This window comes from Myxocyprinus asiaticus, chromosome 29 (assembly GCF_019703515.2).
Source record: "Myxocyprinus asiaticus isolate MX2 ecotype Aquarium Trade chromosome 29, UBuf_Myxa_2, whole genome shotgun sequence".
NCBI classification, from domain to species: domain Eukaryota; kingdom Metazoa; phylum Chordata; class Actinopteri; order Cypriniformes; family Catostomidae; genus Myxocyprinus; species Myxocyprinus asiaticus.
Window position 1 is genome coordinate 31,949,506 of NC_059372.1, and position 17,943 is coordinate 31,967,448.

A 17,943-nucleotide genomic window follows, 5' to 3' on the forward strand; every position below is an offset into this window, starting at 1 on the left:
TGATTACTACAAAAAAACAGTTCAACTCGTCCCTCGTCTATAAAACAAAAAAGCAAAAAATCGTGAATGAGGCTGTTACAATACACACGGTTTAAAAGTATATCCACAAGACATAAACATCACATGAGTTAAAGGAATATTCTGGGTTCAATACAAGTTAAGCTCAATCGACAGCATTTGTGGAATAATGCTATTTAACTGACAAAAATTGACTTTTTCTTTAACCTCTTGTGACCCCCGCGTGACTTCTGTGTGCATTTTCCATTTCATTTTTTGATTTGTAACTTGTAGCACCTAATAAACAAGCGAAATAAAAAGAAAAAATTTCTAGAGCAAATAGTTTTTTTTTTTTAATTTTAAATTTTTTTATTTGGAATGCCCAATTCCCAATGTGCTCTAAGTCCTCGTGGTGGCGTAGTGACTCGCCTCAATCCAGGTGGTGGAGGACAAATCTCAGTTGCCTCCGCGTCTGAGGCCGTCAATCTGTGCATCTTATCACGTGGCTTGTTGAGGGCGTTACCGCGGAGACATAGCACATGTGGAGGCTTCACACTATTCTCCGTGGCATCCACGCACAACTCACCACGTGCCCCACCAAGACCGAACCACATTATAGCGACCACGAGGAGGTTACCCCATGTGGCTCTACCCTCCCTAGCAACCGGGCCAATTTGGTTGCTTAGGAGACCTGGTTGGAATCACTCAGCACACCCTGGATTCGAACTCACGACTCCAGGTGTGGTAGTCAGCGTCTTTACTCGCTGAGCTACACAGGCCCCCCGAGCTAATAGTTTTCTAAAAATGTATGTCCACATACAGTATGTGGACAGCAGGACTAAGTTGTGAAATTTGAAGAAATACCAAGCTATAGAAAGTCCGATTTTTTTCATCAAATAGTTTATTATATGTCCAGAAGTGTTGGTTATTTATGTTTTTGAGACATTATAGACATTACAGCTGATTTTCTAGAAAGATGAATACATACACTCATTAAATCACTGCCAATCATATTAAAATAAAAAATAAAAATTTAATTATAAAATTCTAAATCTATGTACTGATTACTATTGTCCCATGTCTGCCAAATATGTTAAGTGGTCCAATCATCTGCAGTCTGAAACTGAATGTTTGGTTGGATTTTAGGAGTGAATGGACTTAGCTGCATAGAAAGCTATAAGATGCTCCCTTGCTCCCTATATAGTGACTGACTTAACCTCCAATGTGCTGTCTGTCTGCACTGGTCTCAGAACAGTTTGAAATGTACCTTATTTTCATCCTAACTCCATATAAATCTTCTAAAAGCAACATTTTTCAGCTTTTGAATGAATACATTTATTCTAAAAGTGAAAATGTAAATATATAGGAATGCATTTACTAATGTTAATGAATAGCACCTTACTGTACAGTGTTAACAAACAAAAATATAAAAAAATTTTAGATTCAAATGAAGCAAAATGACGCACAGATTTGTTACTGTGAAAAGTTAATCAAAATAACAAACATGTCTGTCAGAAAACCGCTCCACAGCACTCATCCGAGTACTTCATGTTTATCAGCGCACCAAAGCACGAAAAATACAAGAAATATTTAAAGCAGCATATCAAACAAACTAGAGATGTTACTCTTTACAAACAAGCAGGTTTCAGTGAAAGAATTTGAAGAGGTTTCTTACGAGAGTTCGCGAAAATCGACGCAACTGTGTTTGGTCACATGACTCTGTGTGTCAGATGTTTATCCCTTAAATGACTCCTTAGAGTGTCCTGAACAGTATGCAATGGGTTTAAATTAATTTAAATTATGCGTTGCATATAGCGAACCCAAAATAGCGAGTCCTCGCATGAGGCCACGGGGTCGCACAATGTAAAAAAAAAAGCAGAAATTTGGGTTGCAGTGAGGCACTTACAGTATGTGAATGGGGCCAATCCTTATCCATTAAAATACTTACTGTTTCAAAAGTATAGACAGAAGACATAAACAATATGTGTGTTTACATGATTTTGCTTACTATATGCAATTTTACAACTTCGTTGCCATGACGACATAATGCAGTAAACCCTAAAACCCTAAAAAGGCTGTAAAAATTACAATATAAACAACTTTACTCAAAAAAACTAAAAGTTTTAACAGAAGTATCAATGTAAGAGCTTTTATAAAATCAAATCTAGCTACATATTTCCACCTTTAACACTCCAAAAAATTGGCCCCATTCACTTTCATTGTAAGTTCCTCACTGGAAAAGGGGGACGACTCGAAATTATATTTCTGGTAATCAACATTACTCAACAAATTCTGTCGATTGAGCTTAACTTGTATTGATCCCGGAAAATTCCATGATGATAAAATCACTTACCAGCATTACAGGGTTTATCGGCGTTACATCGTCATGACAAAGAAGTTGTAATATTGGATATAACTTAAGACAGTTAAGGTTAGTAAGCAATTTTTGCACACTAAAATCATGTTAACATGTGTAAAGTTTACGTCTTGTGTCTGTAATTTTGTAAAAGTGTGTATTTTAAAGTTTATGGACTGGCCCCATTCACTTCCATTGTAAGTGCCTCACTGTAACAGCAATATTTCAGATATTTTTTTCTTTCTTTTTTCTTTTAATAAATGAGGCATGTGTCTACATTTTTTAAACATTCCTTTAACAAAATGGCATTTAATACAATGTACCTTGGCAACCAAAGTTAAGGACCATTGATATTAGTGCAAAAATCTTATTCTTGATAATCATTTTTGTATTGTTTTCCTGTAAAAATATCTGAAAATCCTTAAAACAAGATCAATTTAATTCATCTTGTTTTAGAAACAACACTGCTTAAGATATTTAGGTTTTTCAGAGAATGTATTTTTAACATGTGTATTTTGTCTTACTGTACTGGCAGAGTTTTTATAGTCAAAACAAGTGAAAAAATCTACCAGTGCTGAAGAAGTAATCCAAAGTATTTAGAATATGTTACTGACCTTGAGTAATCTAACAGAATACGTTACAAATTACATTTTACAGCATGTATTCTGTAATCTGTAGTGGAATACATTTCAAAAGTAACCCTCCCAACCCTGACCATAACAATGTTTACGATTAAACTGTGATAAGTCTTTTTGAGTCTTGTTTGAACGTGGTATTTTCATATGAAGAGGAGGGTAAACCCAAAATCCCCCAGGTGTTTAAATACTCTTCAGCACACTGTTATTTTCAGAGATTAAATGTTTCAGACTTTAATCAAGCTGCAGATAACAAATGAAAATCTAACACTATCAGGACCAATCTATTATTTAAAACATGTGTACAAGCAGCTGCTTTTGTCTCATCAGTCGTTTCTTGTCTCATAATCTTTGATAGTCGCAAGCAGGTCGTGTAGGGTGGAATGGCTGTGTTTTGTTAAGGGTCCAGCCCACTGATAGTGTGGTGAGGACACAGTGACCCGGCATTAGATCAAACAGAGGGGACGGTCTCTCTGGCTTTACTCAAGATGGCTCTCCTTACATATGTGCTACAGTATAAACCTGAGGGAGTAGATACTGTGTGTAGGGTGAGCGAGACCAACGAAAGGGGTTGTTATATATTTGGGAACTCATGAGATTAGATTAGGTGAGAAGCAGCGGATATCCAACAATGTACTCAGAGGAAACGTTTTCCAGACAGAAACTGCTCCCAATATGCATATATACACTCACTGAGCGAGGCCGGGACCCTTTTAAAATGGAGCATGAGACTTTTTTACAGTGTGGGAGAGAAGCCAGGCTGGATTTGTATCTGTGTGTGATCTCAGCAGGTTGGTTGGTTGGGGGGGGTGGGGGGGGGGGGTTGGGGGGGGTGTTCACATAGACTGCCAGCTTCTCTTACTAAAGCAAAGACTATGGTGTTTCTAAAAGCTGGTTGACAAACAAACATGGCAAAAATTATCTGATATATAAAATGCCAAAATGTACCTACATTTACAGTATAGAGGAAGAAATTTTTTACTTAGACTACACATCGTATTTTTTCACCTCAGCCTTTGTTTTGAGTTTTGTAGTCTCTTTGGTATATTTGTTTAGGCTGAGCTCTTGATTTAAAGGTAAAGTATCAAAAATAGGCTTTTTAATTCTAACGGTTACAGAGGTAGTGGAAATGGTCATGAAAATGTTTGTTGCAAGAAACCTTAAAGGGATAGTTCACCCAAAAATGAAAATTCAGTCATTGTTTACTCACCCCTTTGTTTTTATAACCCCGTATGTCTTTCTTTCTTTTTCTTAACACAAAGGGAGAAATTGTGAAAAAAAATTGTGCTCAGTGATGTCATACAATGGCAGTTTATGGTGACCACCTCTTCAAGCTTCAAATAGACACAAAAGTATAACTCAGAAGTCTAATAAATTAAAATATGCGACTCATGTCTTGTTCTGAAGGAATATGATAAGGTTTGGTGAGAAACAAACTGAAATCTAATGTATTATTAAGTGAAACTCTTGACCAACAGTTGATCTCCTGTGCGCGTTCATGAGTCTGCATGAGAGCAACAGTAGTTACGCAGCATGCGCGAGATGGGGTGTTCAAGCGAAAACTCGTTTTGTTTTGCTTCAACAGGACCACCAGTAATATTAACAACAGAAACACAACATAGCTGCATTCAAACCAGAGAACAGATCTTACAAAACATGTCTGATGAGTTTGTAGTCGAAAAATATGATTTTCAATGACAACCCCTACTTGTTTGAACCAGAGTCCTCAATCAAACAGAGAGATGGAGCTAAAGGTAGCTACAGTCACAACGTGTCCTACTCAGATGGTAAACGACATGCAATAAAAGTTATATTTTCTATGTTAATCAGAGTTTTTGTCCTAAGCAGCTACGACAGGACATTCTGTGGATCTTGGTTTCTATATTTGGCGTCACTCTAGGTAACCCTCTCCGCTATGAACTGGCACCGGTCCAAAATCATTTTGATAACATTATATTGAAGCCAGCATCTCACTTGCCAGTTAAAACTACTTGATTTTGGCCAAAAACACCTACCCACTGTTTTCGCGGAGGTCTGACACACACATGCGCACGTGTGCGTTTGCGCACGCACATACACACCTCTGTTCAGAACAGAGGTTACAGACATCCCTGCTCCTTTCTCTCCGGTTTTTCCACTTCACTTTTGGTAAGTGAAACTTCCAAAGAAATGTAGTCTCCTGTACTCTCTGTCTGACTGTAGCATCTGGGTGTGTGTGTAGTTACCTTCAGCCTCCTCCAACACACTGTTTGATTGAAGACTCCGGTTAAAATAAATAAGGCCAAGTATAGAAATGCCTTTATTTTTCCTGGTCCTGGTCCTGGTGAAGCGAAACAAAACAAGTTTTTGCTTGAACACCCCACCTTACGAGCGGCAGCATAATACTGTTGCTCTTATGCATGGATCTCTACAGCTTGCGTGCAGACTTATGAATGCGCTCAGGAGACTGTCGGTCAAGAGTTTCACTTAACAATACATTCGATTTTGGTTTGTTTCTCACCAAATGTTATTGTATTCCTTCAGAACAAGACATGAGTCACATACAATAATTTATTAGACTTCTGAATTATACTTTTGTGTACATTTGTGTCCTTTTGAAGCTTGAAGAGTCACCATAAACTGCCATTGTATGACATCACTGAGGACAACATTTTTTCACAACCCTTTGTGTTAAGAAAAAGAAAGAAAGTCATATGGGGTTATAACAACACAGGGGTGAGTAAACAATGTCTGAATTTTCATTTTTGGGTGAACTATCCCTTTAACTAACATAAATGGACTTCAGGGGATAAAATAATCTGAAGGAAATGTGAGTGATGGAATAGTGCTTAAAAGTTTCAGAGCTTTCTGAAAAAGTCTCTTTCATAGCACTGTGTGGTTAGATACCATATCCATTCATACACAAAGGAGAGCATTGTTTAAAAGAATAAAGAAAATGCTGCAGTACCATCAAATAGGAAAGGGAAAAGGAGCCATTCACACAGAGAGAAATTTTGTTATGTGTCAGAGGCACCACTGGCAGGTACTAAATCTTTTTTTTTTTTTTTTTTGTGTTGGCTTGCTGGACAAAGAGAGGAAAACTCACGTTCACATTCATTGGCACTGTACGTAGTGGCTGGTTTCCATGGAAACTGGTTGAAACCAGGGCAACAGCTATCACATGACGGTCCACAAGTGTTGTGTTGGCAGTCACACTGAAGCCTTAGATAATAGGAAAAAATGAAAAAACATGGGTTAAAAAAAGACAATCAAACTAGTTTAAAAGGCTTAAAGAAGAACTAAAGAAAGCTACTTATTTGTTGTATTTTCCTTATGTTTTGGAGTAATGAAAAACTGATTTCACTCAGGTACATTGCAGTAATGAGATAACCTAAAGAAAAAAATGCTAATAGTGGGGAAGCCATTATGACTGAGTGAAAAACACTGGATTATCTTACAGAGCCATTTAAAAAGTAATTTAGTGGTAAGCATCTCTAGCTGTGATGAAAATACATAATATTGGTAATAGGAGGTATAGAGACAACATTTTCAGTCAAGAAAAGTTAGAAGACAAATATTCAAGCATCCATCTTTGAACTAACTGATTTGAGCTGATGCATAATTGGAGAACAAACAGATGCTCTCATAATTGTTGTGAATTGGCATGGCAAAGAAATTAGTTGATGGACAGCAGTTTTTTTCTTCTTCATTATATTATGCAATAGTAGTTCCAGTAGAAATTACAAATATTTAAGACATTAGGTACAATATACATTTACAATAGACATTAAATAACCCTTTTAGCCCTGAAGGTGTTTTTAAAGATTTCCTGTTTCATTGGCATGCCCAAAATTATGGTTTATAACTCTATAAAAATAATTTTAAAAAAACCAAAGAGGGTTTGGTATAATTTTAAAAGAAAACTTTTCACATTTTTTTAATGATATAGATTATGGTAAATTATGAGACTCCATGAGCAGCCAAAAATTTACTTTTTTTCCCCTTATTTTTCATATTTGACATTATATATCTCAGGGTGTAATAAGGTAGCTCCGAAAAACTGCTTTTGTTTTGTTTCCAATCATGTCACCTGTAACTGAGTAAAATTTTGTGTTGATATGACAAAGCAATTAAAAGTTATAGCATAACAAAAATAATTTTCTGAATCCTAGTGTTCAAAAGCCTCTCCAAACAAATAAAACTTAATATTATAGTTGCTCTCTCCAAAGCATGCAGACATGAGTAACAAGATCTCATTCAGTTCCATTCTGTGTCATTTAAGTCATCATTGAGTCTGTCATGTATTTGGTGCCATCTCCTGGTGGCTATATGTAATTAGAGTGAATAACTCTCTGCCCATATTTGGATGACTTCCACCTCTCGTTGCAGTGATCTGAATCCTAATATGATTGGTTTACTGTTCCATGACGCTGGACAACATACTACATAATTTCCGATGAAGTCATCTGATTCAGTAAAGCTAACATGTTTTTAGCCTGATAGTACATTATGTGCTGTGTGCACATTGTGCTCCATGTGGATTATCTAATGATCTATACATCCAATTGCATTGTGTGTGGGCTCATTTTCATAAGAATCCCCTCCTTTTAAATAATGGTATGTGATATTTTATGTTCTGTTTATTTTTCATGAAGTTATAAGCGAAAACGCGGCTTATAAGCAACACCTGTTTACATGTAACGTATGTCAAAGACATGTACTGTTATTACTCTATGGAGAGTCTGACAAAAGGACGGAGTCTGTGAGTAAAACAAATAGGCTGGTTGTATTTTACTCATTGAGAGCTTTCCAATGAGATATGACAAATGGCTATTTTATCAGTTTGATATTTTTAACGATTACAATAATATGAACAGTTCAAAATGTTTAATACATTTTTAAAATGGAATATTTCAGACTTGTCTGCAAATTTCAAAGCACTTGTTCAGTTTTGGTCATAATACCTGGATGCATTGTAAAATACAGCTTCAAAGCTTTAAAACAATACCTATTTTGTGTTGGTCAAGACTGTAGTTATTAATATTTTGATAATTATTTATTTCTTATTTGTTCCCACCGGCAGGCTGATCCAAGTTTAAAGGAACAATCTGCATTTTGAATCACATTTTATAGTAATGAGGAATGAACTGTAAAATTCTATAAAAATTACAATAAACCATTAAATCATCTGTTGAAAGAAGCACATGTACTACAGTGCTAAAGTTTCAGAATAGAATTTCATAGTGATTTTCACTGTGATAGAAAAAAGTGAGTGATGGAAATCCTCACTGCTATTCAAGGTTAGTTTCATGAGAATCACTCTTTTCCTCTTTCTATCTTATTCTTGAGGGGCCAATTTATGCAGACACTGAAGTACTTCTTATCTACAGGCATCAAATGAGCCACACAAGAGCGTAAAGTGTTTTTATTCAAGTGTCTAAACTTATCATTGACCTTGCTGCTTTCCAGGAACAGAGAGAATTAGAGAAAGAGGGTAAGAGAAAGCTTTGACAACCAGAGAGACTGAAACGGATAAGTTCTTCACACATGCTAAATTTTCCTATGGCATCTGAAAAGCTAATCGAATTAAGAGTGATACTTATACATTTGCTCACGGGTGGCTGCATTTACAGTTGCATCATCAAAAAGCAACAAAGTGGTGAGTAAGGAAATGTATTTTACCTAAGTTCTACATTTAAATAAAAATCATTAATGTTGACCTCTACAAAAAAAGTATTAAAGATTTGTAACAATAAACCATAAGCCAAAAAACGAATCATAAGTCGACATATCTGTTGTCCAACAATGCATGAACAAATCCCACAGCCGGAAAGGAAATGTTACAGTCAGTGCTTTCATGGTTGTTAAAGAGAGTAAAGTCATCCCATGATTTGCACATTAATGCTTTTGATACCCAAGTTTCCGAGATGGGAGGAGAGTACAGTTTCTGTAGTGAATGACTGGTTTTATTAATTTTTCTAAATACAGCTAATTGTTAGCACTTACTGTTTTGGTCATATTCATTTATGTATATCAGCAACTATTTGATGCATGTTTTACATTTTTACACTGTATAAATAGCTAGTTTTTGACCAAAATTCCATTATCATCAGCAAGCTGAGTCATATATTTTATGGTGTCAAAATAAAAGTTCCTCATGAAATATGTACAATATGAATTAAAGTTTTTTTTCTGACAATAAAGCACTTGAATGCAACGTATTCGTAATTACCACTTCAGAAGTGGGAAGCAGGAAAATTCCGATAGCATGTGAAAGCAGCATAAGTCACCTCAATAAGAAATTAAATGATGACATATCCAGACCAAAACTATTATGTCTATAACTGATTCTTTGATCCATGAGGAATTGACTGAACCTAACCTAATTTAACGTAGCTGTGGCTATCTATCATAAGTTTTGAAAGTCCATCACTTGGTACATAAAATAAGACCACAAAAATCTTCCACAAGGCTGCTATAACAGTAAAGTTTCTCAAATGTATCCATGTTAATTGTAGAGATAATAAATAAGATGTGAGTTCTGATAGAGAATTGATTCTGAGAATTGTAGCTGATCTGTGCGGCTGACATCTGAAACAAAAATATTTAGTTACACGCCGACTTTCAGTCTCACAGTTTGCACACAGATGGATACACACATTGCGTGCATACACACATTATTTTCCCTAAATCTGTTTGGATGGTTCAGCTTGAGCAGCGGTATAATACGTCATTAGCACCCATCCTCAGTCAGAGAAAGTGTTCCAGAGCTTCACTTCAAACCATACTACTGTAATAATGTCAAATACCTGTCAGCCATACTAACCAACCCCTTCTAGAGTCGATTAACCCTAAGCTGCCCTCTAGATCTCCTCTAAGACCTTAAAACATATACCTGAACTTCTTAGGTTTCAGGTTAAACTTGCAGCATGGATAAAGTTACCTCTCTGCCCAACTTTCCCTATAAATCAACCACACATTGACCTCTGTTAAACTCTAGATACCTCTGAGGCAAACAGGTGCATTGGGGAAGCGTAGGTGGAGCACGCTTTCTTGACTGACCTTTGACCTTGGGTGTTTGACTCAGTCCCAGGATAATTTTCATTTAGCTCTGTCAATCAAACTCATCCACCCTTCAGCTGCTCATTCATTCAGAGCTGCTTTTTTCAATGAAGAGTCACCACAGAAACAGACACCAATAAATCTTCCACACCTAAAACAAGATGTTAGTTTGATCTGAAATATACAAGTGTGGCTATCTCAGAGGAAAACATCTGGGTTCATAGTATCCAGATCTCATTCAGATCAATAGATCGGCACAATGTCAGTTGCACGCAAAAGCATGCCGACATGCACCAAGACTAGAGAAAAAGCTCTCCAATACAGACAAAATCACAAAGAGCTGCAGATTTAAGACAGATCCATGAAGGTTACATACTCTGAAACAGTACTCTTCTTTTCAAACGTAATACTTGCATCTGTTTCTAGCTGTTTCTAGCTGTTTTGATCAGTATTAGCCCTCTGGGTTTTGATATCTTACACAGGCAAGTTTTTTTTTTTTTTTACTGACAGATGTGACACCTTCCAGGCAGTTCTAATCCTGTATGCTCACACTGAAAGATTCAGGAATTTATAGAATGGCTGAATACAGTAACAGACTATTCATCAGCAGGGACAAAAACTATAGCTGGAGGATATTTCCCTTGCGACACGACTGTGCATGCCAAGAGCAAAGGAATCTTTCAACATTCCTGCAATGTTAAATAAACCTTTGTCAGTTAAACAGCATGATCTACTTAATGTCCAAAGGTCTTCTGTGCTAAAGGAACACTCCACTGATCTGAAAGTATTTAGCTTAAATGTGTTTAAGATTGTACTACTAAATAACTTTCAACCATAATCTTGCACAATGATCAAAGTAACAAAAGCAACCAGTAATCCAATACATTGGTTAAACAACTGAGGCCATATGATTAACTAGTCAAATGTTTTCAACAAATAGAAACCGTTTCCAACTGAAGTTTACTAATACATTCTACAAGATGTTCTACAATGACCTGGATGTATGAAAACCTTGGCAAGCATTTTGTCCAAAGCGTGCCCTGAAATTGAGCCACTATTATCTGTTTCTTAGGCACTGGTCAATTAGAAGGTTACGAACATGAAAACAGTATACTGTGCTGTCCCGGAGGCGCATAACGCATCTTTTAACAAGCTCATAAATCCAAATGCTTGCGGGCCCTTAGTTCTTAAGGACTTCCTTGCCTAGCCATCATCACTCACTCTCTTGCCATATGCGCATAGATGAGAAGACCTGCCTATAACTCTACACCAACAAACTTCAAGATGCAAATATTCTAATCAACTAAGCTGAAAAAAACGAAATACAGCGTCTGTTGTTTTGTGGTGTTATTCGTCCTGAAGCAGTTTTTTCTGGATTAAGTACGGCTAATAGAATATTAACGTAATATTCCAGGTTCAATACAAGTTAAGCTCAATCGACAGCATTTGAGGCATAATGTTGATTACCACAAAAAATTATTTCGACTCGTCGCTCCTTTTCTTTTAAAAAGCAAAAATCGAGGTTCCAGTGATACACTTCCAATGGAAGTGAATGGGGCCAGTCCATAAACGTTTAAATAGCGTTTCAAAAGAATAGACACAAAATGTAAACAATGTGTGTTAACATGATTTTAGTGTGATATAATCACTTACCATCACTTTTCTGTGTAAAGTCATAGCCAATTTTACAACTTCATTGCCATGACAATGTACTGTCAACAAACCCTAAAACCCTAAATCGATTGTAAAAAAAAAAAAAAAAAAAAAAAAAATGACGATATATACAACTTTACAGCTCAAATAATACACAAGTTTTACCAGAAGAATTAATGTAAGTGTTTTTATAAAATTATAAGCTTCACATTTCTGCCATTAAACCCTCCAAACATTAGCCCCATTCACTTCCATTGTAAGTGCCTCACTGTAACCTCGATTTTTGCTGTTTTTTAAAGAAAATAAGGGGCAAGTTGAAATTCTTTTTTTGTGGTATTTCAACATTATGCCACAAATGCTGTCGATGGAGCCTAACTTGTATTGAACCTGGAATATTCCTTTCAAACTTGACCTTGCATACGGGTGTGAGCAGCCCCTTACAAAAGAGAACTGTGGTGGTATTGTGCTGGTATAAAATGGTAATACCATAGTTCTTACAGTATATACCATGGTACAGAATGATTACCATATTCAGGTACTATAGAAGTTCCTTCAAGGTACTTTAAAGAAAACCATGGTGCTACCATGGTACATGTCCAAAAAAGCATGCTATTGCTATGGTCCAAAGAACTATGAGAGTACCATGATAATATTGAGTTCTTTTTTGTTAGTGGAGTGCTTGAGGATAAGCAATATTTTGAGTTAAAAATGTGTGCAGAACATTCAGAATCAGGAAGATGAGGACTCCTCCATTACTGACTGTGCTGTGACTCTGCGCAGAACGTCAGGGCAGCATATATGCACCTGTTAGCAGACTGCCACGCAGGTGGAAACTAAAGGTATCGACAAGCACAGAACCCCCTCCACAAACAGGAAAAAGCAGATTATGAACAGTTATGATGTCAGTCTTTCTATCTGACACACACACATACTGTACAATCCACACTATAAAACACTAAAGGCCCAGATATACTCATTACGAAATCGAAGAATGAGCAGGTGTGACATCATTTGGAACAAAATCTGGACAAAAGGACGGTGTTTTTGTGTTTGTTTCAGTGGTTCGTTACAGCTCTTTTAGGAAAACATCTAACCGGCTGCTAAACACCTTCTTACTGCCACTGGTCCATGTCATCGGTAGGTGTGAACTGGAGCGCCACCTACTACTTTGTTTACATTGTTCACTCTGTATTCAACGTGAACACACCGGCGTGTAGAGTTATTAGCCAGCTGGTTCACATTTACTCACATCAGCATGTTTGTTCACATAGAGACATTTTCCAAGAACATGTCACGCAATTTTTTTTATTTAATTAGTCTAAAAAAAGAAATCAAATCTACTCAAATACTCTAAATTGCCCTTTCACTCATGTGTCATCTGCTGCAAAAGCCATTCACACATCTGCCCAAAGTAAGATATGCCTCTATCATCATTCTTTTGTCTGTATTATGAACATTAACACTTTTATACACCTGTCGTTGCAGAAGTATCAGTGTCATCATAAATTACAATAACAGTGTAATCGCCGCAAGGAAATATTATGGCCGTGTATAGCGTGTAAGCGCATAAGCATCATGAATTAGCAATGTAAACAAGACAAATTAAACATTATCTACTGCATATATATATATATTACTTTAAATCATCATTGATTGGTTAAAACAGCTTCTTTTACTTACCGTGACTTCTATTCAAAGAATGAGGCAAAAAGTCATTGATAACACATTATAAAGGATTAACATGTAGCTTCCTCATATTTAAATGCTCCTCTAAATGCCTCCCACAGCAGCGTGGTGGGTGTCTGAATGTTCACAAACAGTATACCGTTGCTCAGCTGTTTAGAACTTCTTTACACCTGAACGAAGAAGAACTTCTCCGGAAGTAAATCAGGGCCTTAAGAATCCCCTCACCCCGTAATCTTATAGGGACAGGCAAACAGTATTTAAAACAGGTCACTCACTTGTACGGGTCATTGGGGTCTTGGGCATTACAGGCCTCTGCATGGCCATTACACACACATCTTCCTCCAATACTGAGGTCTTTAAGACTGTAATAATACTGAAGAATAAACACAGAGGGCATGTTAAAGATGGAACAATAATTTGTTGATTTAAAAGAGAACAGCACAAAGTTACTATGCTATTGCTTAGTTGTTCCTGTTCAAAGCTATAGTTAAAACTGTTATATTTTTCAGGAAAAGACTGAATGTAAGTGCAGTCTATCTTACTCGTCGTGTGACCGTGGGGTCTCTCAGGGCTTTGCCCATCAGGTGACCCAGCAGAGTGTTTGTCCGGAGGAAACGAAGGCGGATGTTGGTAGCCTTGGTGAACTCCCTCAGCATAGGAGAGTAGGAGAAGTTCATCGCACCTGGTCGCCCGTTCACCAGAGACACCACAATCTGAAAGTGTGTGTGAGAGAGACATAAACACAAACATGGAAGCACAATGACTTATCAAGACCACAATGAAGTCTTCTGTTAACTTCACTTCACAGACGCAAAGAAACTAAATGTGCCAACATTACTCTAAAAGACATTGAATAAAAGACTGAGCTTGCTAATATTGTCAGATTTGTGCATATCCGTGAGTGTTCATGAGTTTGTGTGTGTGTGTGTCCGTACCTCTCCATTCTCCAGAGGGACAATACGTGAATACTCTGTTGTGCAGATGACATCGTTGTCATGATTGATACGCTCGATAGTCCTCTGGCCAAACCGCTCAATACAGTCTCTCTTAGAGGCTAGAGCACAAACAGACAATGAACAAATACATTTTCAAAATGTAAACATAGAAAGATTTTGGACAGTAGCCAGGAAAATCTATTTGACAGTGAGAGGAAAGACTACAAAGGGTGTAATATTATGGGTTCTTTAATATTATGTACTTCTAGTGTAGTAAATAATGAAAAAGTCTAGATTTATTATTAAAATTGTTCAAATCATAACACACCCAGTATAACAGCACAGACATTTGAAGGTAACTCTATACTGTAGACCCCTTGAGTACTGAGTTTGCTATCTTCAGAGTAATGCAAGTAAGGTACAACTGGTCTGGATGCTTGCAATGGGTTGACCAAGCATTCGTAATTGCGTATTTGTGTAGAGCATGTTTCTGGAAAATAAGACATGCTGTCCTCTGTTACACTATGTTCTGTCTTCTCATCTCCATCTCTCTCAGGCGCTTTGCCTTTGGAGTCACAGAGCTGCTTGTGGGCTGATGGATTGCAAGTTTAGCTAAACAACTGAATATTTTGTTTCATAATGTTGAAAATGGCAGACCTCCATGTGCCAGCCAAGTCTATCTTTATTGTCTCTTATTATTGAATTTTTCCCCCTCAGCCCAACTATTGCCAGGATTGTGTTGCCACCTACAGTACTGATAGCCTTCAGTGGCAAAACAAAACACCAAAAATGTGTGTGTGTGTGTGTGTGTTTGTGAGCACAAACCCAAAACCCAGAGAACATGTAGAACTGTCCAAAATCTGACCTTTCTCAGTTAACCCACTGTGTCATTCCCATCATGCATTTCTCTCAATCTCTAAAGGGTATATAATGTTCATGAAACTCTGCTGAAACTCTGTTTTAGTACCTTGATGAAAATATAAAGTGAACACAAAACAGCACATCACAACATTAGATAAAAATAATTCTAATTTTGTTTGTACTCACAGGCAAAGAACTGCCATGGCTGGTAGGTTTTCCCAAAGTCAATGGAGCGCTCCAGCACCCACAGATCTGGCCGAGGGGAATTGGCAAACTTGATGAGCACATATGCGACATGGAAGAGCTGGGAATGGAATATAGAGGAAAATTCAATAGAGCCTATTAAAATATGAATAATGGCAAACAACTAGATATAAACTGTGACCAATATTCAGTTATTTTGATATTATCGTCTTCGATCAATGTCATTGCCGATGGCCACTGTCCCAAATCTTTCTATGTTTACTTGTTTTTAATGTATTTGCTCAATGTCAACTGTCAATGGACAGTACACACATTTGGTTTTAAATGTATATACTGTATATAGGTTTTTTGAGTAATTGTTATAATCTTTTTTTTTTTTTTTTAGCATTGTTTATCTGCATTGATACAGTTGATCATTCCATTTTAATCGAAACACTGAAGTGATGGGTGGGAATATCTGGGGTGTCTTTAGACTGGTTTGTTTCCAAATTGATGAATAGAAAATGTTTAGTCTGTTGGAGATGAGATGTCCTCCTCTTCAAAAATTAATTGTGGTGTTCCACAAGGATCCCTGTTAGGGCCAATATTGTTTTCACTATACTGTATATGTTACTGCTTGGTTCTGTGATTCGAAAATACAACATTAATTTTCATTGCAGATAACCCGCAATTGTATTTGTCGCTGAATCCCAATGATCTGACTAATTTAAATGTTATTCAAGTGTGTATAGAACATATAAAAAATTGGATGGCATGCAATTTTCTTCAGTTAAATACTGATAAAACAGAGGTTGTTATAATCTGTCCTTATTCTTAAAAAAGTCAGATTGAGTCAGCACTTAGACATGTGGTCCCAAATAATCAGCAGGTGGTGAACAAATTTGGGAGTCTACTTTGATACTAATGTAAATTTTGAATATCACATCCAGGAAGTTAATTCAAGCTTGTTTTTATCAGTTAAGGAACATTTCCCAGGTTAGACATGTCTTGAGTTTCATGGAGACAGAGAATCTTATACATGCTTTTATTTCGTCTTACCTTGATAATTGTAATGCCCTGTTTTTAGATTTAAATCAACGCACTTTCAAAGTCTTTTATTACTATGTGAATGTGTTGTGTTTTCCTGTGTGTGTTGATTTTATTTCTATGTGAATATGTTGTGTTTTACTGTGTGGGTTTTTGATTTTATGTTTTGTGAAGCACTTTTTGATTAATAGCTAAAAGATGCTATACAAATAAAATTATTATATTAATTATTATTATATCGGCCATCAGCAACCCTGCACTTTAGATTGATAAACCCATATCGAATTACCACTGGCTAATTCACCTACCTTAGAGCCAACACACTACCAAAACACTGTAAAATACTCTAGGAGTTAATTCTAAACCCTAATAACATATATTTAAACTACATAAATAATAGATATACAGTAGTTAGACATGTATCTAATGGAGGTGAAGACAATTAAACCAGCACATTTTCGAAGCCAATGCTACATAAAACCTTAAAATTCCCACAGCATTCTTTTCACAGAAATAATTCAAATATAAACTCATAGAGACAGAATAAATGCACTCATAATTGTGAATAGTCCTTTTATATCAATCCCGTTTCCCAGTCTGTTGGGATGTAACCATGTAATAAGCCAGTTATGACTGCAAGTTAATAAAATGTCACATTATTGTTTTTTTTAAATTATTGATGAATTGATTTAGTCACTTGGGGTTGACAGATGTTCTCCCACAATGACTTAATCAAAGACAATAATTGAATTAATTGACTTGCTCTGTTTTCCCTGAACAAACTCCATCAGCATTGCTCCATTAATACACAGTCATTCTGAGAGAAAGGAAGGATGGAGGAAGAAAGTGACATCATGGTAACTATTAAATAATCCCCCAAGAGGAGGTAATTCTGAGTTGATGTTGAAATTACAATCCTGAACAACTGCAATCATATAAATATTAATAACACCAAATGGCTGTGTGAACTGAACAACCTATTTGTTTCAGACATGTTTTTCTCTCAGACAAAGACTTTTTTCAAAATGGATCTTCTTTAGTGTAGATTATTAGAAAAGTATTTTATTTCATTCAAATGTATTTATATGGGCTCTGACACCAATCAAAATCAGTTGGTCAGCTCAAATCTACTTGATCCATTTTAGTTGTTTGCAGGGGCGGATCTAGGGGAGGGGCCACAGGGGCAATGGCCCCAGATGAAATCTGATTAGCCCCTTCAGTGCCCCTGTCCTGGAAAAGCATTCGTCACACACACACAAAAAATGTTTGTTTGCTCATTTGCATACTCGTATCACTAGCGCAAAGGCCGCATATCCAAGCAACATCATGTCTGCAGGTACAGCATACTGTTTTGACAGAAACTTTTGTGTGAATTACAGTAGATCTCGCGCTAAAATGTTGCATTTGTGCTTAGATTAAATATCAACTGTATCTGGGAGAAACAGCATGCCTGTTTTTGTCATGCTATCTTTTTTTCTTTTTTTTATCCCCTTTTCTCCCAATTTGGAATGCCCAATTCCCACTACTTAGTAGGTCCTCGTGGTGGCAC

At 36.6% G+C, this 17,943-nt stretch overlaps 1 protein-coding gene across 1 annotated transcript in view; it reads right to left on the reverse strand.

Moving 5' to 3' along the window:
* lama5 (laminin, alpha 5) overlaps window positions 1-17,943 on the reverse strand; it is a 128,757-nt gene that overhangs the window by 73,135 nt on the left and 37,679 nt on the right. The window contains exons 3-7 of the mRNA XM_051662274.1: window positions 15,351-15,468; window positions 14,304-14,422; window positions 13,911-14,081; window positions 13,644-13,741; window positions 6,074-6,189 (exon numbers count right to left, since the gene is read on the reverse strand). Coding sequence (XP_051518234.1) covers window positions 6,074-6,189; window positions 13,644-13,741; window positions 13,911-14,081; window positions 14,304-14,422; window positions 15,351-15,468 — 622 coding nt within the window. The remainder of the gene's footprint in view (window positions 1-6,073; window positions 6,190-13,643; window positions 13,742-13,910; window positions 14,082-14,303; window positions 14,423-15,350; window positions 15,469-17,943) is intronic.